The 27708-nt window shown below is 38.6% G+C and overlaps 1 protein-coding gene across 5 annotated transcripts in view; it reads right to left on the bottom strand.

Annotated features, from left to right (window-relative positions):
• ZCWPW2 (zinc finger CW-type and PWWP domain containing 2) overlaps positions 1–27708 on the bottom strand; it is a 146425-nt gene that overhangs the window by 6588 nt on the left and 112129 nt on the right. For 3 of the 5 annotated variants that reach the window (XM_069561214.1, XM_069561215.1, XM_069561211.1), the window contains 2 exons: positions 15901–15959; positions 5082–5149 (listed from right to left, as the gene is read on the bottom strand). In XM_069561214.1, the coding sequence (XP_069417315.1) occupies positions 5082–5149; positions 15901–15959 (127 nt within the window). The remainder of the gene's footprint in view (positions 1–5081; positions 5150–15900; positions 15960–27708) is intronic. The other 2 variants (XM_069561212.1, XM_069561213.1) reach the window with 1 other exon arrangement.

Here is a 27708-nt window from a genome sequence, read left to right as displayed (position 1 = left end):
CCTCTGAGGAAAACTCTCAAAACAGTTTGAAAGTGGTTTGCTGATAAGCCATTCTACACCTCAAAATCAGTTCCTGTGTTCAGAAACAACACAAACGACACACCAAGACTGACACGGGAATTGTCAGCATGTAGATCTGTGCTCTGTGGTAACTGCTAACGCCTAAGAACACCGAGTATAAGCTGTCACATTCTAGAACAGCCGTATTCCAAATCTGGGGCATAAGAATCACCTGAAGATGATTTAAAAACACGAATGCAACACCATGGCTTCTGAATTGGAATTTTCCACAGGAAAGTCCATTTTCATGGAAGCAGTTTTGTTGAGAGTCAGCTCTCTTTGTGACAGATTTCTTACTTAGTAACTTGTCACTTAACAAGACAGTGACTATGTTCACATCAATTCCCCAGTCCCACTCATGGACGTTGTTTTCTTATTTTACATTCTGAGTCTATGGAAATTGATAATGACATTTAATGCACTGTTGAGAAGACGAATTTTGAGCTCTGCTGTGAAGGAAAATGGCACACAAACATCTTTACATTTCCAAGTTGTGTGTTGAAGTCGCTTGGTCATGTCCAGCTCTTTGCGACTCCATGGACTGTGGCCTGCCAGGCTCCTCTGTCCATGAAATTCTCCAGGCAAGGATACTGGAGTGGGTTGCTGTGCCCTCCTCCAGGGCATCTCCCCAACCCAGGGATCAAACCCAGGTCTCCCGCATTGTAGCTGGATTCTTTACCAGCTGAGCAACCAGGGAAGCCCTTATATTTTTAAGGCTAGACTAAAATACAGTCAATTTATGATAATGAATGTCACTGCCGAGTGCCATTGCAGGCTCTCTGTTTTCAAGTGACCTGGATAAACATGTATTCTACCTTTCGATCAAAGGGTAGACAAAGTAATGGATGGCTTCGTAAATCAAGTAGGGTTCATAACACCAACTTGACTGATGTCAAATTCTGCTTTCAGAACACGAGGGTTGCTTTTCTAAAAGGTATTCCTACACTGTAAACACAGAGAATCCAAAAATAATTCTCAGAAATTGCAGTTACTGTAATCTGCAAACGAGGTTATCAAAATTGGTCAATGATCTCCAAAGATACAGACAGAATGCAGGTCTGTGCTGACTGCATGACCAATCATCTTCTATCAGTCCTGATTATCCGGTAGTTTTTCTGACTTGCTTCAATTTGTTGTCGAGAGTAAAGTGGTACCATTACAGCTGCTCTATCACTCAGAGAAAGTGGGAGAAAAAAATAAAAAGAAAAAAGGTATCTCTCCCACTGAAGTATGAATCTGGCTTTTTAAAATGAATTTTTATAAAATAAATTAGTGCTGTTTTTCATTCCTGGTAAGAAATAACTTACTGTTTATCTTAATAAATCAGTCACTATTTTAGAAAAATCCTTCAATGTATAATATATTTACGAAGTTTTCTTTATTCTCTACTTCTCTATTAATGTTTAAAGAAGCTATTTCCTCTTTTATATAAAGAGGCCACTGGTTCAGTTACTTCAAACTTGGCACTGAAAAACAGCATCTTAAATTTTCAGGGTCATTTCAATGTTGAAATTTTGAAGCCATTCTTCTAGAGGGGGAAGGTGAAGAGGAGGAAAAAGCACGTGGTTTTGATTTGTTTTCAAGTAACCACAAAGCCTCTTCTATCAGCTTAGGATGTAAATGTAGAGATGAGGGAACTACAGGCTCAAGTGAATGAAGAAGAAGTGCCTACCTAGAATAAACAGACATGGGGGGCAGGAGGGCCCAGAGGATAAAGATAACTTCCAACCCAGACCAGGCAGGCCAAGTCTGCCTTCAACAGCAAGATAGCAGCCTTCTCCTCCATCAGCCTTCTGCCCCAACCCAGGCCTAAGGCCTTTACCTCCTGCCTGGCTCACCCAGACAGCATCCAGATCTTTTCTGTATCAGCCATTCTCTGCCATGCTCACCTGTCCCAGGTGGATGATGAACACATCCCCTGCATTACTCATGAATGTTAGTAGACTGTTAACTAATCCAGGGTTATATGTCAATATAGGAGCAGAAGGGAACGACAGAGGATGAGATGGTTGGATGGTATCACCAACTCAATTGACATGAGTTTAAGCAAGCTTCTGGAGTTGGTGATGGATAAGGAAGCCTGGCGTGCTGCAGTCCATGGGGTTGCAAAGAGTCAAACACAACTGAGTGACTCAGCTGATACTGATGATATGTTAATCTTTTATTAAAACTTTTATAGACTGCCTACTCCACAAAGAGAAATGAGGTATTTACCAACAGACAACACAGATACAATAAAACAAGTGACAAAAGCTCAAAGACCAAAAATAAGAGAAGTAAAAAATCTGTTCATTAAGGGGGATGTGGAGGGCAATGATTACATTTTAAAAAGATGCTTAGACCAACTAGCAGTGCTGTATGTGACTGTGACTGCACGTGTGGTCAGTCATGTCTGACTCTTTGTGACCCCATGGACTGCAGCCCGTCATCCTCCTCTGTCCATGGGAAATTCCAGGCAAGAATACAGGAGTAAGTTGCCATTTCCTACTCCAGGGAATCTTCCTGACCCAGGGATCCAAATCACGTCTCCTGCATTGGCAGGCGGATTCTTTACCACTGAGCCACACTGAAAAACCATAAATTTAGCTTTAAGCTTCTGCTAAAGCAACCAAGGAAATAGCTGCAAACACTGATTAATTTTAAGAAGCTATGTGACCTTAGAAAAGGCATATAACCTATTAACTGCCTCTGTTTTTCCACTGATACTGTAGGAATTGTAATAAAATATACCTATTCATCTCATACAGATCTTGTGAGGATTAAACTAATACATATGAAATGTTTAGAAAAGTAAAGACACAGTAACTGTTACAGGTGTAGTTTATCATTATCATCATTATTATTCTATTATTATTTCACCATCATAGATGGATTTTTTTGGTCCCTAAACACTGACAAAAAAATGGGTTACAGGGACAATCAAACATAATACAAGATATTCCTGGTAGCAATTTCCCAGAAAATACAGACATATCCCACAAATAGTTATTTCTTAGATCAAATCCTTTTTTATAACCATTTTTCAAAATTGTAGTAAATTTACAATGTTGTGTTAGTTTCAGGTGTACAGCAAAGTGATTCAGTTACACACACACACACACACACACACACACATATTCTTTCTCAGATTCTTTTCCATTATAAATTATTAGAAAATATTACAAAATACTGAGTACAGTTCCCTGTGCTATACAGTAGGTCCTTGTTTATCTATTTCATATACCATAGTGTATAAATGTTAACCCCAAACTCATAATTTATCTCCCACCCCAGAATTAGATTAAATCTTTACACACCCACGAACATACAGTTTAATCATTTATTTAACGATTCCTCAACTTTTTCTGTTGTTTTCCAGAAACAGTCCTTTCTCTCTTGGATAAGACAGCTTCTCTTGCATTTTCTTTATTACAGATGAAGAAACTGATGTCTGAAAAGGTAGGGCAGTTGCATGTACTTGACTCTCCCTGGGATCTAGAACTAAGGGAGAGAGAAGCAACTGCAGAGCATGAAGCCAGGAGGGCACATCACAGCTGGGGCAGAGGACACAGGGGAGACATGAGCACCCAGAGCGTAAAGAAAGAGGGCCTCAAAGTGGAGCAGAGACTCAAGAGTCAGATGCTATCATTTTTCTCTGTTGTTTGATCTAGGACTGATTCTAACTTAAGCTAAGAAGAAATGAGAGACATCAGAGACCTGGATCAAGGAAGCCACAGAAATATGAGTAGTGAATAAAGAATTTGAAGAGGATGCAAACTACTGAAAAAGCACCACTCTTTCAGGAAGTGGACAGAGAACACAGAAGATGAGATGGTTCTGCTCTTCAGTTCAAGTGGCTTTGGAGGAGTGAGACTCAGACCCGTGAAGCCACTGGGACAGTGAACTCCTGAGGCTTTCAGAGCCAGGCAGCAGGGAGACTACTGACCAGGCAGTCACTTCTGGTCCACGGATCCCTGGTGCCCTAGGATCTCTCCTGAAGGATCCTGTGCCAGTTGGAGGGGAGGAGGATCCAGCTGTGGTGTCAGGGTCACCTAGTGGGAACTCACTCTAGGGATAAAATGACTTTTGTTTTTACAGGAATATGTGAGCTGATCATGTGAGGCAAAGGAACAAAGCTGCATTCCCTCGCCAACAAAGGAGGTACCTTAATCAGCAGGAAAGCAGGAGCAGACTAAGAAGAGAACAACAGAATTCTGTAGTGGTTTAGGACAGAAAAGGAAGATATAAAATAACCACTCTGTCCTTCCTTCCATTCTATGAGACTATGTACAAATGGCACATTTGGCCCCATAGGATGTGGGGGTGGCTACAGAAGAGGAAATGAGGACTGACAGCTTCTCTGGGTTTAATCTGCTATGAAACCTCCCTGTGTGACTGCCGAAGTTCCACCTTGCAAACAAGCATGTGCCTCTTTTCAAGACCAAGGAAAATGTAGAAAGAGTAGAGTGTTTCTGAAAGAAGAGCCTTTCCCCCTACAGGCCACCTTCTCCCTACAGTGCTCTAGCACCCACGGCAACAAGTTCAGCTGGGAGCCCCAGGCTCTGCTTTTCTTCTCCTCCTTTGGCAGCCCTGACTAAATGTGGAATAGATTATTCTAGACTGAAATGTACTGATGTTGGTATTTCCTCCTATAACTGCTAGTGCTTTATTAAAAAAGAAATCAAACATATGACAAAGCCAGACAAAATTTAATTTGAGAGGATAGAAATATAAAGACAATGGATGTACATGAGTTCCCACTATGAACACCTGTGGTGGATTCATGTCAATGTATGGCAAAACCAATACAGTATTGTAAAGTAAAATAAAGTAAAAACAAAAATAAAACATAAATAAATTTAAAAAATTTAAAAAAATAAAGACAATGGAAAAGCCCTAGTATGTAAATTAATACCAGAATGCCACTAATGTTTCTCATATACATATACATGTACCTTTAGTTTTCTTCAAAGGACTAAAATTACGTTTGGTGGAATTAAATATAGGTAAAAAAACTAAAAGCAAGACAGGCCTTCACATACCCATGTTTTCCTTTGATAAAGCATCATCTGAACAAATATTTTCAAAAGAAGATTTTAAAACAGCTTTCCTGGAAAAAGAATTTGACAGATTTACTTTTTAAGAACAAGCGTGTATATTTAAATGATCATTCATGAATACTGGCAACAGTAAATTATGAATATATATTTCTTACTTTGAAGTATCTTTTTTGGGGGGTTATTTTACACAGTAAGCAGGGCAGTGAAAAACCAAAGAATAATAATATTGATTGGAGCTCTCACTAGGTGAGAAGCACTAACAAGCTACCCAGCACTTTACATAACCTATTTCATATAATCCTCCCTCCAAAAACCTACTAAGTTATTGTTACTCTCATTTTATGAAGAAACTGAGGCCCTGAGAAATTGAACATTTGACAACATCAGAAAATGCTTGAACATGACAGAACTGAATTCTGTCAAACTGCAAAATCCATGCTTTTCCCGGTATACTGTGCTACTGATTTACAGTCAGAAAACATTTCTCCAGGCACATCTTCTCTAACCAGAAGATCCTAAGAAAGTCACGTAACTTCTTTAAGCCAAAAATTCTTTATCTTTTAAATGGAGATAATTATGATACACTTCGTATTTATTTGATAGGGTTACTGTGAAGGGTAACTGAGATTAGGAAGTGAAAGTCCTTTATAAAATGCAATTATTCATCTTCAAAAAAAGGACAAAAAAGAAAAGAAGGACTATCATATCAAGCCAGTCTTTAAGCAGGACTCCTTTTCACATAGCACTGCTTACCATTCAATAAAAAAAATAAAAAACCTATACAGTTGGTTCAATGACAAACACTGAAACTTGTTATCTGTGACTTATTATAAAAGCTTGTTTCTGGTTTGTACTACCTATGTTTAAATTTAAAACCTGTTTCTCCTCTGGTCGCTCACATGATATTAATCTTTGAAACTTAACAGTTCAATATATCTATACAAACATAAAACTTTCTCCATACTTCTAAGACTACTACTTATATTATTAATTCTTTTTAAAAATTTAAAACATAGTTCTCTAGAGAAACAGAATCAAGAATCAGGGGAAGAGGAAGGTAAACTTCCAAACTCATTCTATGAGGCCACCATCACCCTAATACCAAAACCTGACAAAGACAGCACAAAAAAAGAAAACTACAGGCCAATATCACTGATGAACATAGATGCAAAAATCCTTAACAAATTCTAGCAAACAGAATCCAACAACATATTAAAAAGCTCACACATCATGACCAAGTGGGCTTTATCCCAGGGATGCAAGGATTCTTCAGCATTTGCAAATCAATCAGTGTGATGCACCACATTAACAAATTGAAAGCTCCACCCAAGGGCCAACAAGTTCCAAAACAAGACATACCACCCAAATTCTCCAGCAACACAGGAACACTCCCCTGAGCCTCAATATACAGGCAGCTCAAAATTATCCCAAAACCTTTGATGTCTCATAACCCATTACGGGTCACTCCACTGCACTCCAGAGAGAAGAAACCCAGCTCCACCCACCAAAACTCCAACACAAGCCTCCCTAACCAGGAAACCTTGACAAGCCACTGATAGAACCCCACCCAAAGTGAGGAAGCTCCATAATAAAGAGAACTCCACAAATTATCAGAATATAAAAAGGCCACCCCAAACGCAGCAATATAACCAAGATGAAGAGACAGAGGAATACTCAGCAGGTAAAGGAACAGGAGAGTTGCCCACCAAACCAAACAAAAGAGGAAGAAGTAGGGAATCTACCGGAGAAGGAATTCCGAATATTGATAGTGAAAATGATCCAAAATCTTGAAATCAAAATGGAAACACAGATAAATAGCCTAGAGACAAGGATTGAGAAGATGCAAGAAAGGTTTAACAAGGACCTAGAAGAAATAAAAAAGAGTCAAAATATAATGAATAACACAATAAATGAGATCAGAAACACTCTGGAGGCAACAAATAGTAGAATAACGGAGGCAGAAGATAGGATTAGTGAAATAGAAGATAGAATGGTAGAAATAAATGAATCAGAGAGGAAACAAGAAAAACGAATTAAAAGAAACGAGGACGATCTCAGAGACCTCCAGGACAATATGAAACGCTCCAACATTCGAATTATAGGAGTCCCAGAAGAAGAAGACAGAAAGAAAGATCATGAGAAAATCCTTGAGGAGATAATAGTTGAAAACTTCCCTAAAATGGGGAAGGAAATAATCACCCAAGTCCAAGAAACACAGAGAGTCCCAAATAGGATAAACCCAAGGCGAAACACCCCAAGACACATATTAATCAAATTAACAAAGATCAAACACAAAGAACAAATATTAAAAGCAGCAAGGGAAAAACAACAAATAACACACAAGGGGATTCCCATAAGGATAACAGCTGATCTGTCAATAGAAACTCTTCAGGCCAGGAGGGAATGGCAAGACATACTTAAAGTGATGAAAGACAATAACCTACAGCCCAGATTACTGTACCCAGCAAGGATCTCATTCAAATACGAAGGAGAAATCAAAAGCTTTACAGACAAGCAAAAGCTGAGAGAATTCAGCAACACCAAACCAGCTCTCCAACAAATTCTAAAGGATATCCTCTAGACAGGAAACACGAAAAGGGTGTATAAACCCGAACCCAGAACAATAAAGTAAATGGCAACGGGATCATACTTATCAATAATTACCTTAAACGTAAATGGGTTGAACGCCCCAACCAAAAGACAAAGACTGGCCGAATGGATACAAAAACAAGACCCCTCTATATGCTGCTTACAAGAGACCCACCTCAAAACAAGGGACACATACAGACTGAAAGTGAAGGGCTGGAAAAAGATATACCACGCGAATAGAGACCAAAAGAAAGCAGGAGTGGCAATACTCATATCCGATAAAATAGACTTTAAAACAAAGGCTGTGAAAAGAGACAAAGAAGGCCACTACATAATGATCAAAGGAACAATCCAAGAAGAAGATATAACAATTATAAATATATATGCACCCAATATAGGAGCACCACAATATGTAAGACAAATGCTAACAAGTATGAAAGGGGAAATCAACAATAACACAATAATAGTGGGAGACTTTAATACCCCACTCACACCTATGGACAGATCAACTAAACAGAAAATTAACAAAGAAACGCAAACTTTAAATGATACATTAGATCAGTTAGACCTAATTGATATCTATAGGACATTTCACCCCAAAACAAAGAATTTCACCTTTTTTTCAAGTGCTCATGGAACCTTCTCCAGGATAGATCACATCCTGGGCCATAAATCTAAACTTGATAAATTCAAAAAAATCGAAATCATTCCAAGCATCTTTTCTGACCATAATGCATTAAGATTAGATCTCAATTACAGGAGAAAAACTATTAAAAATTCCAACATATGGAGGTTGAACAACACACTTCTGAATAACCAACAAATCACAGAAGAAATCAAAAAAGAAATCAAAATATGCATAGAAACTAATGAAAATGAAAACACAACAACCCAAAACCTGTGGGACACTATAAAAGCAGTGCTAAGAGGAAAGTTCATAGCAATACAGGCATACCTCAAGAAACAAGAAAAAAGTCAAATAAATAACCTAACTCTACAACTAAAGCAACTAGAAAAGGAAGAGTTGGAGAACCCCAGAGTTAGTAGAAGGAAAGAAATCTTAAAAATTAGGGCAGAAATAAATGCAAAAGAAACAAAAGAGACCATAGCAAAAATCAACAAAGCCAAAAGCTGGTTCTTTGAAAGGATAAATAAAATTGACAAACCATTAGCCAGACTCATCAAGAAGCAAAGAGAGAAAAATCAAATCAATAAAATTAGAAATGAAAATGGAGAGATCACAACAGACAACACAGAAATACAAAGGATCATAAGAGACTACTATCAGCAGTTGTATGCCAATAAAATGGACAACGTGGAAGAAATGGACAAATTCTTAGAAAAGTACAATTTTCCAAAACTGAACCAGGAAGAAATAGAAAATCTTAACAGACCCATCACAAGCATGGAAATTGATACTGTAATCAGAAATCTTCCAGCAAACAAAAGCCCAGGTCCAGATGGCTTCACAGCTGAATTCTACCAAAAATTTCGAGAAGAGCTAACACCTATCCTCCTCAAACTCTTCCAGAAAATTGCAGAGGAAGGTAAACTTCCAAACTCATTCTATGAGGCCACCATCACCCTAATACCAAAACCTGACAAAGATGTCACAAAAAAAGAAAACTACAGGCCAATATCTCTGATGAACATAGATGCAAAAATCCTCAACAAAATTCCAGCAATCAGAATCCAACAACACATTAAAAAGATCATACACCATGACCAAGTGGGCTTTATCCCAGGGAAGCAAGGATTCTTCAATACCCGCAAATCAATCAATGTAATTCACCACATTAACAAATTGAAAAATAAAAACCATATGATTATCTCAATAGATGCAGAGAAGGCCTTTGACAAAATTCAACATCCATTTATGATAAAAACTCTCCAGAAAACAGGAATAGAAGGAACATACCTCAACATAATAAAAGCTATCTATGACAAACCCACAGCAAACATTATCCTCAATGGTGAAAAATTGAAAGCATTTCCCCTAAAGTCAGGAACAAGACAAGGGTGTCCACTTTCACCGCTACTATTCAACATAGTTCTGGAAGTTTTGGCCACAGCAATCAGAGCAGAAAAAGAAATAAAAGGAATCCAAATTGGAAAAGAAGAAGTAAAACTCTCACTGTTTGCAGATGACATGATCCTCTACATGGAAAACCCTAAAGACTCCACCAGAAAATTACTAGAGCTAATCAATGAATATAGTAAAGTTGCAGGATATAAAATCAACACACAGAAATCCCTTGCATTCCTATACACGAATAATGAGAAAATAGAAAAAGAAATTAAGGAAACAATTCCATTCACCATCGCAACGAAAAGAATAAAATACTTAGGAATATATCTACCTAAAGAAACTAAAGACCTATATATAGAAAACTATAAAACACTGATGAAAGAAATCAAAGAGGACACCAATAGATGGAGAAATATACCATGTTCATGGATTGGAAGAATCAATATAGTGAAAATGAGTATACTACCCAAAGCAATTTACAAATTCAATGCAATCCCTATCAAGCTACCAGCCACATTTTTCACAGAACTAGAACAAATAATTTCAAGATTTGTATGGAAATACAAAAAACCTCGAATAGCCAAAGCAATCTTGAGAAAGAAGAATGGAACTGGAGGAATCAACTTGCCTGACTTTAGGCTCTACTACAAAGCCACAGTCATCAAGACAGTGTGGTACTGGCACAAAGACAGACATATAGATCAATGGAACAAAATAGAAAGCCCAGAGATAAATCCACACACATATGGACACCTTATCTTTGACAAAGGAGGCAAGAATATACAATGGAGTAAAGACAATCTCTTTAACAAGTGGTGCTGGGAAAACTGGTCAACCACTTGTAAAAGAATGAAACTAGATCACTTTCTAACACCGCACACAAAAATAAACTCAAAATGGATTAAAGATCTAAATGTAAGATCAGAAACTATAAAACTCCTAGAGGAGAACATAGGCAAAACACTCTCAGACATAAATCACAGCAGGATCCTCTATGATCCACCTCCCAGAATGCTGGAAATCAAAGCAAAAATAAACAAATGGGATCTAATTAAAATTAAAAGCTTCTGCACAACAAAGGAAAATATAAGCAAGGTGAAAAGACAGCCTTCTGAATGGGAGAAAATAATAGCAAATGAAGCAACTGACAAACAACTAATCTCAAAAATATACAAGCAACTTATGCAGCTCAACTCCAGAAAAATAAACGACCCAATCAAAAAATGGGCCAAAGAACTAAATAGACATTTCTCCAAAGAAGACATACGGATGGCTAACAAACACATGAAAAGATGCTCAACATCACTCATTATTAGAGAAATGCAAGTCAAAACCACAATGAGGTACCACTTCACACCAGTCAGAATGGCTGCGATCCAAAAATCTGCAAGCAATAAATGCTGGAGAGGGTGTGGAGAAAAGGGAACCCTCCTACACTGTTGGTGGGAATGCAAACTAGTACAGCCACTATGGAGTACAGTGTGGAGATTCCTTAAAAAATTGCAAATAGAACTACCTTATGACCCAGCAATCCCACTGCTGGGCATACACACCGAGGAAACCAGAATTGAAAGAGACACATGTACCCCAATGTTCATCGCAGCACTGTTTATAATAGCCAGGACATGGAAACAACCTAGATGTCCATCAGCAGATGAATGGATAAGAAAGCTGTGGTACATATACACAATGGAGTATTACTCAGCCGTTAAAAAGAATTCATTTGAATCAGTTCTGATGAGATGGATGAAACTGGAGCCGATTATACAGAGTGAAGTAAGCCAGAAAGAAAAACACCAATACAGTATACTAACACATATATATGGAATTTAGGAAGATGGCAATGACGACCCTGTATGCAAGACAGGGAAAGAGACACAGATGTGTATAACGGACTTTTGGACTCAGAGGGAGAGGGAGAGGGTGGGATGATTTGGGAGAATGACATTCTAACATGTATACTATCATGTGAATTGAATCGCCAGTCTATGTCTGACGCAGGATGCAGCATGCTTGGGGCTGGTGCATGGGGATGACCCAGAAAGATGTTATGGGGAGGGAGGTGGGAGGGGGGTTCATGTTTGGGAATGCATGTAAGAATTAAAGATTTTAAAATTTAAAAAATAAAAAACTAAAAAAAAACAAAAAACAAAAAACCATATGATTATCTCAATAGATGCAGAGAAAGACTTTGACAAAATTCAACATCCATTTATGATAAAAACCCTCCAGAAAGCAGGCATAGAAGGAACAAACCTCAACATAATAAAAGCCATATATGATAAACCCACAGCAAACATTATTCTCAATGGTGAAAAATTGAAAGCATTTCCCCTAAAGTCAGGAACAAGACAAGGGTGCCCATTCTCACCACTACTATTCAACGTAGTTTTGGAAGTTTTAGCCACAGCAATCAGAAAAGAAAAAGAAATAAAAGGAACCCAGATTGGAAAAGAAGAAGTAAAATTTTCACTGTTTGCAGGTGACATGATCCTCTACACAGAAAACCCTAAAGACTCCACCAGAAAATTAATAGAGCTAATCAATGTATATAGTAAAGTTGCAGGATATAAAATCAACACACAGAAATCCCTTGCATTCCTATACACTAACAATGAGAAAACAAAGAGAAATTAAGGAAACAATTCCATTCACCACTGCAACGAAAAGAATAAAATACTTAGGGATAAATCTACCTAGAGAAACAAAAGACCTATATATATAAAACTATAAAACACTGATGAAAGAATCAAAGAGGACACAAATAGATGGAGAAATATACCATATTTATGGACTGGAAGAATCAATATGGTGAAAATGAGTATACTACTCAAAGCAATCTATAGATTCAATGCAATCCCTACCAAGCTACCAACGGTATTTTTCAGAGAACTAGAACAAATAATTTCACAATTTGAATGGAAATATAAAAAACACGGAAGAACTGTACAAAAAAGATCTTCACGACCCAGATAATCATGATGATGTGATCACTAATCTAGAGCCAGACATCTTAGAATGTGAAGTTAAGTGGGCCTTAGAAAGCATCACTACGAACAAAGCTAGTGGAGGTGATGGAATTCCAGTTGAACTATTTCAAATCCTGAATGATGATGCTGTGAAAGTGCTGCACTCAATATGCCAGCAAATTGGGAAAACTCAGCAGTGGCCACAGGACTGGAAAAGGTCACTTTTCATTCCAAAAGAAAGGCAATGCCAAAGAATGCTCAAACTACCACACGATTGCACTCATCTCACATGCTAGCAAAGTAATGCTCAAAATTCTCCAAGCCAGGCTTCAGCAATATGTGAACCGTGAACTCCCTGATGTTCAAGCTGGTTTGAGAAAAGACAGAGGAACCAGAGATCAAATTGCCAACATCCACTGGATCATGGAAAAAGCAAGAGAGTTCCAGAAAAACATCTATTTCTGCTTTATTGACTATGCCAAAGCCTTTGACTGTGTGGATCACAATAAAGTGTGGAAAATTCTGAAAGAGATGGGAATACCAGACCATCTGATCTGCCTCTTGAGAAATCGGTATGCAGGTCAGGAAGCAAAAGTTAGAACTGGATATGGAACAATGGACTGGTTCCAAATAGGAAAAGGAGTACGTCAAGGCTGTATATTGTCACCCTGCTTATTTAACTTCTATGCAGAGTACATCATGAGAAACGCTGGACTGGAAGAAACACAAGCTGGAATCAAGATTGCCGGGAGAAATATCAATCACCTCAGATATGCAGAAGACACCACCCTTATGGCAGAAAGTGAAGAGGAACTCAAAAGCCTCTTGATGAAAGTGAAAGAGGAGAGCGAAAAAGTTGGCTTAAAGCTCAACATTCAGAAAACGAAGATCATGGCATCTGGTCCCATCACTTCATGGGAAATAGATGGGGAAACAGTAGAAACAGTGTCAGACTTTATTTTTTTGGCCTCCAACATCACTGCAGATGGTAACTGCAGCCATGAAATTAAAAGACGCTTACTCCTTGGAAGAAAAGTTATGACCAACCTAGACAGTATATTCAAAAGCAGAGACATTGCTTTGCCGACTAAGGTCCATCTAGTCAAGGCTCTGGTTTTTCCTGTGGTCATGTATGGATGTGAGAGTTGGACTGTGAAGAAGGCTGAGTGCCAGAGAATTGATGCTTTTGAACTGTGGTGTTGGAGAAGACTCTTGAGAGTCCCTTGGACTGCAAGGAGATCCAACCAGTCCGTTCCAAGGGAGATTAGCCCTGGGATTTCTTTGGAAGGAATGATGCTAAAGCTGAAACTCCAGTACTTTGGCCACCTCATGTGAAGAGTTGACTCATTGGAAAAGACTCTGAAGCTGGGCAGGATTGGGGGCAGGAGGAGAAGGGGACGACTGAGGATGAGATGGCTGGATGGCATCACGGACTCTATGGACGTGAGTCTGAGTGAACTCTGGGAGATGGTGATGGACATGGAGGCCTGGCGTGCTGCGATTCATGGGGTTGCAAAGGGTCGGACACAACTGAGCAACTGAACTGAACTAGAATAGCCAAAATAATCTTGAGAAAGAAGAATGGAACTGGAGGAATTAACCTGCCTGACTTCAGACTATACTACAAAGCTACAGTCACTAAGATAGTACGGTACTGGCATAAAGACAGAAAAATAGATCAATGGAACAAAATAGAAAGCCCACAATTAAATCCACACACCTATGGACACCTTATCTTTGACAAAAGAGGCAAGAATATATAATGGATTAAAGACAATCTCTTTAACAAGTCGTGCTGGGAAAACTGGTCAACCACTTGTAAAAGAAAGAATCTAGAACACTTTCTAACACCATACACAAAAATAAACTCAAAATGGATTAAAGATCTAAACATAAGACCAGAAACTATAAAACTCCTAAAGGAGAACTTAGGCAAAACACTCTCAGACATACATCACAGCAGGATCCTCTGTGACCCAACTCCCAGAATATTGGAAATAAAAGCAAAAATAAACAAATGGGGCCTAATTAAAGTTAAAAGCTTCTGCACAACAAAGGAAACTCTAAGCACGGTGAAAAGACGGCCTTTAGAATGGGAGAATATAATAGCAAATGAAGCAATTGACAATGAATTAACCTCAAAAATATACAAGCAACTCCTGCAGCTCAATTCCAGAAAAATAAACGACCCAATCAAAAAATGGGCCAAAGAACTAAACAGACAGTTCTCCAAAGAAGACATACAGATGACTAACAAACACATGAAAAGATGCTCAACATCACTCACTACCAGAGAAATGCAAACCAAAACCACAATGAGGTACCATTTCACACCAGTCAGAATGCCTGTGATCCAAAAGTCTACAAGCAATAAATGCTGGAGAGGGTGTGGAGAAAAGGGAACCCTCTTACACTGTTGATGGGAATGCAAACTAGTACAGCCACTACGGAGAACAGTGTGGAGATTCCTCAAAAAACTGGAAATAGAGCTGCCACACGACCCAGCAATTGCACTGCTGGGCATACACACTGAGGAAACCAGAAATGAAAGAGACACATGTACGTCAATGTTCATCACAACACTGTTTACAATAGCCAGGACATGGAAGCAACCTAAGTGTCCATCAGCAGACAAACAGATAAGAAGGCTGTGGTACATATACACAATGGAATATTACTCAGCTGTTAAAAAGAATGCATGTGAATCAGTTCTAATGAGGTAGATGAAACTGCAGCCTATTATACAGAGTGAAGTTAGTCAGAAAGAAAAACACCAATACTGTATATTAACGCATATATATGGAATTTAGAAAGATGGTAACAATGACCCTATATGCGAGATAGCCAAAGAGAAGGCGAGGGTGGGATGATTTGAGAGAATAGCATTGAAACATGTATATTATCATACGTGAAACAGATCGCCAGTCCAAGTTCGATGCATGAGACAGGGTGCTGAGGACTGGTGCACTAGGAGGATCCCTGAAGGATGGGATGGGAAGGGAGGTGGGAGGGGGATTCATGATGGGGAGCACATGTACACCCAATGGCTGGTTCATGTCAATGTATGGCAAAAACCACTACAATATTGTAAAGTAATTAGCCTCCAATTAAAATAAATATATTAAAAAAAAGAATCAGGGGAAATGTCATATAAAAATTAAACCATATATATAATTTAATTTTATCATAATAATTTTTCATTTAAAAAACATACCTTTTCCTTTTTCTAAATTTTGGATTTTTCTTTTCAGCATTATTTTTGGAAATTCGCACCTGTAAAATAACCGTTAACAAAAAGATGTGTTAGTTCACGTGGGATATGATGAGGTCAGCATAATAATGTATTCTATACAGTCTGAGTCGGAGAATGCAATGGCACCCCACTCCAGTACTTTTGCCTGGAAAATCCCATTGACGGAGGAGCCTGGTAGGCTGCAGTCCATGAGGTCACACAGAGTCAGACATGACTGAAGCAACTCAGCAGCAGCAGCAGCAGCAGCAGCAGCAGCAGCAGCAGCAGCAGCAGCATACAGTCTGAGTAATTTAACCCAGAAGAGAAACTCTGGCTCCCAGCTGTAAACACACCTGTAATTCCAAGTCAAAAATTGCTGTAATTGCACTCACCTGCTCAACTTCCAGGAACTGACTGATCCTATACAAATGCCTACCCTTATATAGACTCTCCCTTCCTCACTTCACAAACATACAAAAACACTAAGTAAGACAACTTTTAAATTTTAATACACTTATGATCTTTAAAGAAAGAAATATTCAAATGCCAGAAACATGTGGAATGTAAATCTGTATGTTAGGAACTGACATGTGGAAGGCCTCCAGGGAATCTGTACCAGAAAAGGGCCAAAGGGGCTTGGGATGGGGTCTTAATGTCTCAGCAAGGACAAGAAGGTGGTGGGAAAATGGGAACCCTCATAAACTGCTGGTGGGAATGTGGAATGGGAGAGCCACTGTGGAATAGTGTGATAATTCCTCAGTGTGTTACGTGTAGCGTTACCCTATGATCCAGCAATTCCACTCCTAGGTTTATGCCCAACATAAATGAATCATAAAAGATTGTGTCTGGTCATAACTATGAAACTACAAATGTGAATAACAGCATTATTCATGATAGCCCAAAGTAGAAAGGATTTAAGCGTCCATTAATGGATAGCTAATATGTGGTATATCCACACGTGTACTCAGTCACTTCAGTCGCGTCTGACTCTTTGTGACCCCAAGGACCACAGCCTTCCAGGCTGTTCTGGACATGGGATCTTCCTGGCAAGAATACTGGAGTGGGTTGCCCTGTGCTCCTCCAGGGGATCTTCCTGACAGAGACTGAACCTTCATCTCCTGCATCTCCTGAATTGCAGGCAGATTCTTCCCCAGTGAGCCACTGGGGAAGCCTGGTTATCCATATAATGACATACGATCTAGCTTTTATAAATAATGAAGTACTGACACACACTACAACACGGATGAATCCTGAGATCATTATGCGAAATAAGAAGTTTAAAAAGTCAGACGCAAAAGGCCACATGTTGAATGATTTCACTTATTTGAAATGCCCAGAAAAGGCAAACCTACAAACACAGAAGTACATTAGTGATAGCCAAGGACTGGGGGATGTGGAAATGAGTAGTGATTCCTAACGAATGTTAGGTTTTCTTTTGGTAGTATGAAAAAATGTTCTAAAATCAGATAGTAGTATTGCTTGTGCAACTGTTAATATATTAAAAACCACTGAGTTTTACGGTTTAAAATTAAGTTACGCCTTCCTGGCAAGAATGAAGGTAAAAAAAATTTTTTAATACAGTGACTTGGAAAAATTGAAAGAAAGGAGACAGATAGAATATATTAATGATTAATAACAAAAGGAACCTGGTGTAGCAATACTACTGTTAGAAAAAAGCAGATGTTAAGGCAAAAAGCATAATCAAAGATAAAAAGGGCTATTCCTTAATGCTAAAAGAAACAATCTACCATCAAAATATAACAGTCCTTAACCTGTATATACCAAACTCTTAGCCTTAAAATATACACAGAGAAACAGAATTACAAGGAGAAACCTGATGAAGAATTTACAGGTAAAATGGGATTAAATTTATTTCTCATTAAAAAGTTATATCTTAATAATCTCTCAAAAGAAGTTTGTATGAAACATTCAGGAAGTTCATATTATTATGATACTAAAGATCAAGTGGTCTTCTTTTTGTGATCTTAACTTCAAGGTCCCTGGTGGCTCAGACAGTAAAGAATCTGCCTGCAATGCAGAAGACCTGGATTCGATTCCTGGGTTGGAAAGATCCCCTGGAGAAGGGAATGGCTACCCACTCCAGTATTCTGGCCTGGAGAATTCCACGGACTGTATATAGCCCACGTGATTGCAGAGTCCAATACGACTGGGCAGCTTTCACACACAATATTCATATAGCTTTTCCAAGACTGCTTTACATATTTATATGGTAAAAAAAAAAAGCATATAGAAATCTGTTGTTTAAATCAGTGATCTACATCCACAAAGACATTGTAACACTTTATTTCTATCTTGCTATTAAAGATCAGCTCACATTACACACATATTTGAATATGAAGCGAAAGGGTGGTCACAAATGGAAATGAAATTCAGGTAACAAGGTTGTTGTTCAGCCGCAAAGTCATGTCAGACTCTTTGTAACCTCATGAACTGTAGCACACCAGGCTCCTCTGTCCTCCGCTATCTCCCAGAGTTTGCTCAAACTCATGTCCATTGAGTCAGTGATGCTATCCAACCATCTCATCCTGTTGTCCCCTTCTCATCTTGCCTTCAATCTTTCCCAGCATCAGAGTCCTTCCCAATGAATTGGTTCTGTGCATCAAGTAGCCAAAGTATTGGAGCTTCAGCTTTAGCATCAGTCCTTCCAATGAATATTCAGTGTTAATTTCCTTTAGGATTGACTGGTTTGATCTCCTTGCTTTCAAAGGGACTTTCAAGAGTCTTCTCCAGCATCACAATGCAAAAGCATCTGTTTTTTGGTGCTCAACCTTCTTTATGATCCAACTGTCACATCCACATTGACTACTGGAAAAATCATAGGTAACAAAGTGCAAAGTGTTTTATAGGTATTAGTAGAGAGAAATACTATTAGACAACTTCCATAAATGACGGTGAGTTGTGTTGGTGATAATAAATTCCTCTCTACTTTAACACTCGTCAGATGCCCTGTGCCTCTTTGGTTTTTCCAGTAGTCATGTATAGCTGTGAGATTTGGACCATAAAGAAAGCTGAGCACCGAAGAACTGATGCTTTTGAACTGTGGTGTTGGAGAAGACTCTTGAGAGTCCCTTGGACTGCAAGGAGAATGAACCAGTCCATCTTAAAGGACAGTAATCCTGAGCATTCATTGGAAAGACTGATGCTGAAGCTGAAACTCCAATACTTTGGCCACCCGATGCAAAGAACTGACTCATTTGGAAAGACCTGATGCTGGAAAAGATTGAAGGCAGGAGGAGAAGGGGGCGACAGAGGATGAGATGGTTGGATGGCATCACTGACTCGATGGACATGAGTTTGAGTAAACTGCAGGAGCTGGTGATGGACGGGGGGCCTGGCATGCTGCAGTCCATGGGGTCTCAAAGAGTCAGACACAACAGCAACTAAATTGAACCGAACTGTGCCTCTTCCTCTTGTCTTTGACAACATACAGTGGATGGGGATAGGCACTGAATCTGGAAGGATTCGTCTAGACCCTGGCACCTACCACCAAGGTCACCTTCAGTGAGACACTGACCTCTCTAACATCCAGCAAGAGTTTGGCATAAAGGAGATTTTTATTTCCTTTGTTTTTAATAAATAAAAATATTTATTAAATATTTTCTAACTAAATGAGACTTTTGTATTTCAGGGTCTTCTTTTGTTAAATAATGCTAAAAACCAAAAACTACCTCAAGGCATATGAGGGGAGATTAAATTAAATAACATGCCAGAAAGTGTCCAACAGTGCTTAGAAATTAGGTGATGTGCAGTCACTATTTCACTGTTATACTTGTCCACCTAGTCAGGATTCTCCTTTTTCATTAAACCATATGACAGAGGGTACTTGGCACTTTGATATGGTTGGACTTTGGTCATAGATCAATTTTCCAAATCTGCCATAACAATTTACCACAAATTTGGTAAAGTACAAAAAATTTATTTTCTTACTGTTCTGAAGGATAGATGTGTGTCTCTTATAAGAACACCTGTCATTGGATGGAGGGCCCACATTAACCAGGATGAGTTCATCTCACAATCCTTACCCAAAGGATGTGCAAAGATCCTTATTCCAAATCAGGTCACATTCTGAGGCTCCCGGGGGACATATCTTTTGAAGGCTACCACCCAGCCCACTACAAATAGATATGAAAGATCTACTTTATCTACTCCATGTCTTCTCCTTCTCCTCCTGTGTTGCAAAGCTGATTGACCTATGTTGTCCAGCCCAATGCTATTCAGAACTAAAGCCATGACACGGCAGAATCAGTAATGCCTGAGAGCTTGTTAGAAATGCAAGTGTACCCATCCCAAATCAGACAGTCTGGAGTGGAGCCCAGAATCTGTACTTAAATAAGCTCTCAGGTGACTCAAGTTTTCCAGGCACTGATCTAGCCCGCACCCTCCAAACAAATGTATTACTAGATAAGGATGAGATGGCTGGATGGCATCACGGACTCGATGGACGTGAGTCTGAGTGAACTCCGGGAGTTGGTGATGGACCGGGAGGCCTGGCGTGCTGCAATTCATGGGGTCGCAAAGAGTCGGACACGACTGAGTGAAGGAAGTGACTGATCATTGATTTTAACAAAAACAAAGCAAGTATTAACTCTTTTTTCTTGGATGTGAAACAAAGAAGTGTATGTATACAGAATATATGCCATTTATTGAAAAGAAAAATATATACATAATGATAATTAGGATTGCAAACTAGAATGGCAAATGATAGAATTGCCTTTAATTGCAAAGGTCAGAAAATCTGTAAGAATTGTATTTATATCAGATTCATATAACCTGCAAAACTGACTTGACATTGCCCATTTCCTCATCTAAATTAAATTAAATATCTTTTTTTTTTTTTTTTGGCCACATGGCATGTGGGATCTTAGTTCCATGATCAGCGATTGAACGAGCAGTGGGAACATGAAGTGGTGACCACTGGCCAGCCAGGGAAGCCCCAAAATTAAAAATCTCTTTAAGTGAGAAGAACAAGTTTGTTAGCTATATTAAATCTGAGGGAGTAAAATTCTGATCAGCATTTTATGTTCACTGAATACATAAATATGTTTTGTAATCTTCTGAGAATAATTGTCAGTCAATAATCACTAAAGAGCTGCCTATTTTGACAGAAGAATGAATCTGTACCTTGAATAATGTACATAAACTCCTGTCAAAAGTCATTATATAGAAGGAAAAGCCAATATTCTCACTCCCCTTTGGTAAATCTTCTGGGAAATATATGCTTGGAATAGGATGAAAACTGGTTTCATGAAACATTGTAAATGATGGTTATTACTTAATCTGAGTATCTTGGGAGAACAAATAATAAAGTTAAGTCTTCGGGCCCAGAGAATATTTGTTTTTAACACTTCTTTGAAAAGAAGGGAAGGTTGAAATGATCACTTTCTAGCCTTATTTTAAGCATGATTTCAACAGATCATCTACAAATCTGGTGTTTCTTACATAGATGGCAGCCAATGACCAATGCTTCAGTCAGGTCAGTCTTCAGCAGAGGAGATTCCTGTGAGGTTTGGACAGTATCAGAGACCAGTCCCTGGCAACATGACTTATCAACCTCTAGCTGTCCCTTGCACTCTCTTCAGCCATGTGTAAGTTCATACTACTGATCTGTGGATTTCTTTGCGTGAGGAGCTTACCAGAGAAAACACTGGAGTGTATGCTCAAGCAGTGACCTGAGGCATGGGAGAATCAGTTCAGTTCAGTTCAGTCACTCAGTTGTGTTCGACTCTTTGAGACCCCGTGGACTGCAGCATGCCAGGTCTCCTTGTCCATTGCCAGCTCCCAGAGTTTACTCAAACTCATGTCCACTGAGTCGGTGATGCCATCCAACCATCTCAACCTCCATCATCCCCTTCTCCTCCTGCCCTCAATCTTTCCCAGCATCAGGGTCTTTTCAGATGAGTCAGTTCTTCGCATCAGGTGGCCAAAGTATTGGAGTTTCAGCTTCAGCATCAGTCCTTCCAATGAATGCTCAGGACTGATTTCCTTTAGGATGGACTCGTTGGACCTCCTTGCAGTCCAAGGGACTCTCAAGAGTTTTCTCCAACACCACAGTTTAAAAGTATCAATTCTTCGGCATTCATGGGAGACTGTTTCCCACTAAAATAGAAATTGACTGCTAGACCACCTTAGACAGAAGCCAAGAAAAGGTCTGCTGTTAACACCTCGCAGTCCTGGTTGAGGACAGAAGTACCGGACACCTCAGGGAACGCCAATGATTCTATACTTCACTGATAAACTTTCAAGTCTTGCACTTGATTGTTTTTTTTAACAATCTTTGACCATCTATCTATACCACAGGTAGAGCATAGCAATTCAGGGAGTTTCTTTAAAAAAAAAAAAACAAATTGCACTATATCTATAGAGAGCTTCAGAAAATGAAGGATTAATAGGAACACGGAGGAAAGAGTCCTATGGAAATCAGAAGAAAGCAGAACTTACGTCAGCTGCTAATCTGACTGAATGAAGCTGGTAACTTAGATTATTTGCCCTGCAATTGGACAGTGTCTAAAAATCCAAGTCTGTTGAAAACAATTCCTATTTCTATACAGTTTTTTCTAAGTCATTAGAAATTTCAGCAAGAGGAATGTTGGGAAAAGATAAGGTTTCTCAGTAATACTTTCTAGAATTTACCTATTTCAATTAAATTCTAAAAAGCAGATGTTCTGAGAACATTCAATGATTACAGGACCCATATTACATTTTTTTCTGGACTAAAGAACAAATGTTGAGACCTTCATTAGTGGTTTTACCATTTTTCCCTCCATCAACTTGAGTAGTGAGGATAGTTGGTCTGAATCTCTGACCCATGATCACTGTCAAATGTTCTGAACATTTATCCTCAGCAACATGCAAAAGAAGATTGTATTTCTCCTATACAGGGACAGACAGACTTTGTACAATAGCATAATTTAAAAAAAAGATTATTCTTTAAAATATTTTGTCTGCATCCAAGTCTTTACATCAGATCTCTGAGGATTCCAGAGGTTGAGATGAAAGACATTCTTGTATCTAGATTCACAGAAGAATGTAGAAGCTACAACTCCTTTTGTTTGATCTGGGTGACATGCTTCCAGCATGTAGGGGAGTACAGATTTAAGATGTGTACCTAAAATACATATTTCATAACAGAGAAAATTATTTTTGAAGCAAAGTGAAAGTATTTGGGCTTTCCTGGTGGCTCAGACAGTAAAGAATCCGCCTGAAATGTGAGAGACCTGGGTTCGATCCCTGGGTTGGGAAGATCCCCTGGAGAAGGGAATGGTTACCCATTCCAGTATTACAGTACCTTCTTGAGTTTGATATTATCATCTCCATTTGGGCTTTCCCTGGTAGCTCAGGTGGTGAAGAACCCACCTGTAAATGCAGGAGATTTCGGTTCAATCCCTGGGTTGGGAAGATCCCCTGGAGAAAGGACAGGCTACCCACTCCAGTATTTATTGGTTTCCCTGATGGCTCAGACAGTAAAGAATCTGCCTGCAATGTGGGAGACCTGGGTTTGATCCCTGAATTGGGAAGATTCCCAGGAGGGGCACATGGCAACCCACTCTAGTATTCTTGCCTGGAGAATCCCCATGGACAGAGGAACTTTCAGGCTACAGTCCATGGGGTCACAGAGTTGGACACAACTGAGTGACTAAGCATGGAAAGCATTAATACATAAACAAAAACAAAAATATCACCCCCAAATCAGTAATATTTTAAAGAATGTTAAAGTAGTCATTTATAGGTTTTTAAAGACCTATAAACAACATATAAATAAATGTAAAATTTGAAGATCTGTGGGCAGAGGTCAAATTATAGATTATAGATTATAATTATAATCTATAATTATTATATCAAATTATAGATTAATTTTAATAAGTTCTATGTAAACTTTACTGATTTTCACTGGCATATTTTCTTCCAGTGATAACAATTTTCCTTTGCCAATTAGAAAATAGTAGTTATTTCTATTAGGCATAGAAAGATAATTTTTAATATTTAGGGCAATAGCTAGAATCTATAAAATATACTCATTATTCAAACTCCAACTGCATATCAATAACCATGCTTCTATGGATTAGTAATACTGGTTTTGGTTTTAATGAAATGGGGTGAGGAAGGTGACAGTGAGAAGAAACCCAGACTCATCGTGTGTAGCTTGATGTTGGAGATGTGTCTCTGGCTAAGAGAAAGAACTATTCTGGCAATGAATATAATCAATATAACTGAAGAGAGCTACATAACAACCTTTAGTCCCAAATAGCAAAGGACAACACCCGTTCTTCATATGATTAGTAGGACTCAAGTTGAACAGCTTTTTGTTTCTTAACAAAAGAGCAATCACATTTTGTAGAAGTCTTCTCTCTCTCTCTCTCTCTCTTTTTTTTTTTTTTTGCTTTCTAGCTCAAAGTTAAATTACAGAATAGAAAATGTGGAGAGTTATGGTTGAAAAGTTTTGAATTTCTGGAATCTATGACACTGGATTTTAAGTATTACTAAACCTGAATTCCAAGTGAACTAATATCTTGAGTGAATTTTCAAATAGGCATCATATGTCGAGAAAGAAAAATTAAGGCAACCTTCTATTATTATAAATGATGACATTTTAAAAAATGAGACTTTAAAAAATAATTAGGATGAAAACAATTCTTAGAAGTTGAGAGGATATTACTGATAGAGATGAATTTGTTTACTGCATAACTAGATTTTAAATTTTCTCAGGTAAATCAGTACACCAGGACAGGTCACTAGTTTAGGGCATGCCACTTCCACCTCCCAAAGCACTCCCGGGACCTGCAACCCCCAAATGGCACCAAGAGACGCCCCACAGCCCTGTGGTGGAAAACCTGCCCTGTGTAAGCTGCCTGCTAAATGACAACCCGCCCTCTTGGAGAACAGTACCTCCCGCTAGGAAGTGGTCATCTTCTGTCCAGGGAACAAAAACAAAGAGGTGCTCATCTCTGCTACATGCACTCTGATGCCCACTTACCCTCTATTCCCCACTCCTCTCACTCCCATCAACCATCTTAAGAAAACTACCAGGAGATCAGTTTGGCTGAAATCAGATCCATAAACTGAAAGTCAAGTCAGAAAAAGGGTTAAGCAAATATACAAGTCTGAAAGTAGGCTTTTCTATTTAAGAAACAAACAGAATCATCCACACCAGAAAAGAGGTACACTAAGTCAAGGGTACTCCTTGTTCTTACAAATATATAAAAGGTTCTGGATATCAACGACTAATCCATTTTGCCTGATTTTAATACTTTCTACTAATAGTTATCCTACAGAATTCCTATAGATTTTAATTTAAGATAAAAGAGGTAAAGCTTGAAACCTAAAGGGCAGGCTTAGTTTTTAAGTTACTAAAAAATATCTTGTTAAAAATCACTCCCCTGGAAGGAAGTTTGATAACATTGCCTTAGAGTGGCTCAGAGTTTTTCAGGGAAACTGAAATTAGCACAAAAAGAACTTTCCCTATGAAGACTTCCACTGATGACTTAAAGTGATGAATGGACAAATTTATGTATTAATATATATTTTATTTATATTTGAAAATGCAACTAACATCAAAAGAATATGTTTATATCAAAATTTTATTAGGAAAATTTTAGGGAGTAATGAAAATGCTTTCTATTTTAATCTGGACTGGTAGTTACATGGGTGTATATGCTTAAGAAAAATTCATCAAACTCTACACTTAAGATCTGTGCATTTCATTGTGTTTAAGTTTTACACCAATTAAAAAAACTAAATTGCAAAAAAGGTAAATCAAATGCAAGAAAGCTATAAAAACTAACAGTATAGAAAATGGCAAACTTTGACAGAATATCTGAATTGATTCAAGTTTTGGAAACACTGGCTTATGGAAAGGTGAAAAAAAGTAACATCCAAAGGAAATTAAGTGAGTTTTGAAGCCTGACAGTGACTCTTCCCAAGGGATTCCTCTCTTACCATTCTTTATTGAGATATCTCTTTGCCTGAGGCTAGAAGCCAGCAGTAAAGATCAATTACAATATTTATCCTTGTGTAAAGATGCATATAAAACTAAGTGAATTCAGTGAGGTGCTGTATATGAATTCTATATTAATAAGAAGCTTATTAATTAACACAAGTAACAGTATGGTACTGGCACAAAGACAGAAATATGGATCAATGGAACAAAATAGAAAGCCCAGAGATAAATCCATGTACCTATGGACACCTTATTCTTGACGAAGAAGGCAAGAATATATAATGGATTAAAGACAATCTCTTTAACAAGTGGTGCTGGGAAAACTGGTCAACCACTTGTAAAAGAATGAATCTAGAACACTTTCTAACACCATACACAAAAATAAACTCAAAATGGATTAAAGATCTCAACGAAAGACCAGAAACTATAAAACTCCTAGAGGAAAACATAGGCAAAACACTCTCTGACATAAATCACAGCAGGATTCTCTATGACCCACCTCCTAGTATTCTAGGAGGAAATAAAAGCAAAATAAAAGCAAAAATAAACAAATGGGACCTAATTAAAATTAAAATCTTCTGCACAACGAAGGAAACGATAAGCAAGGTGAAAAGATAACCTTCAGAATGGGAGAAAATAATAGCAAATGAAGCAACTGATGAAGAATTAATCTAAAAATTATACAAGCAACTCCTGTAGCTCAATTCCAGAAAAATAAACGACCCAACCAAAAAACGGGCCAAAGAACTAAACAGACATTTCTCCAAAGAAGACATACAGATGGCTAACAAAAACATGAAAGATGCTCAACATCACTCATTATCAGTCAGTTCAGTTCAGTCACTCAGTCGTGTCCGACTCTTTGCGACCCCATGAATCGCAGCACGCAAGGCCTCCCTGTCCGTCACCATCTCCCGGAGTTCACTCAGACTCGTGTCCATCGAGTCCGTGATGCCATCCAGCCATCTCATCCTCGGTCGTCCCCTTCTCCTTCTGCCCTCAATCCCTCCCAGCATCAGAGTCTTTTCCAATGACTCCACTCTTTACATGAGGTGGCCGAAGTACTGGAGTTTCAGCTTTAGTATCATTCCTTCCAAAGAAATCCCAGGGCTGATCTCCTTCAGAATGGACTGGTTGAATCTCCTTGCGGTCCAAGGGACTCTCAAGAGTCTTCTCCAACACCACAGCTCAAAAGCATCAATTCTTTGGTGCTCAGCCTTCTTCACAGTCCAACTCTCACATCCATACATGACTACTGGAAAAACCATAGCCTTGACTAGACAGACCATTGTTGGCAAAGTAATGTCTTGGCTTTTAAATATGCTATCTAGGTTGGTCATAACTTTCCTTTCAAGGAGTAAGTGTCTTTTAATTTCATGGCTGCAATCACCATTTGCAGTGATTTTGGAGCCCCCAAAAATAAAGTCTGACACTATTTCCACTGTTTCCCCATCTATTTCCCATGAAGTGATGGGACCGGATGCCATGATCTTCATTTTCTCAATGTTGAGCTTTAAGCTAACTTTTTCATTCTCCTCTTTCACTTTCATCAAGAGGCTTTTGAGTTCCTCTTCACTTTCTGCCATAAGGGTGGTGTCTTCTGCATATCTGAGGTGATTGGTATTTCTCCCGGCAATCTTGATTCCAGCTTGTGTTTCTTCCAGCCCAGCGTTTCTCATGATGTACTCTGCATATAAGTTAAATAAGCAGGATGCCAATATACAGCCTTGACATACTCCTTTTCCTATTTGGAACCAGTCTGTTGTTCCATGTCCAGTTCTAACTGTTGCTTCCTGACGTGCATATAGGTTTCTCAAGAGGCAGGTCAGGTGGTC

Source organism: Ovis canadensis, chromosome 19 (assembly GCF_042477335.2).
Source record: "Ovis canadensis isolate MfBH-ARS-UI-01 breed Bighorn chromosome 19, ARS-UI_OviCan_v2, whole genome shotgun sequence".
Classification (NCBI taxonomy): Eukaryota; Metazoa; Chordata; class Mammalia; order Artiodactyla; family Bovidae; genus Ovis; species Ovis canadensis.
Note: the sequence above shows the minus strand (reverse complement) of the source record. Positions and strands in the feature narration are given on the sequence as shown.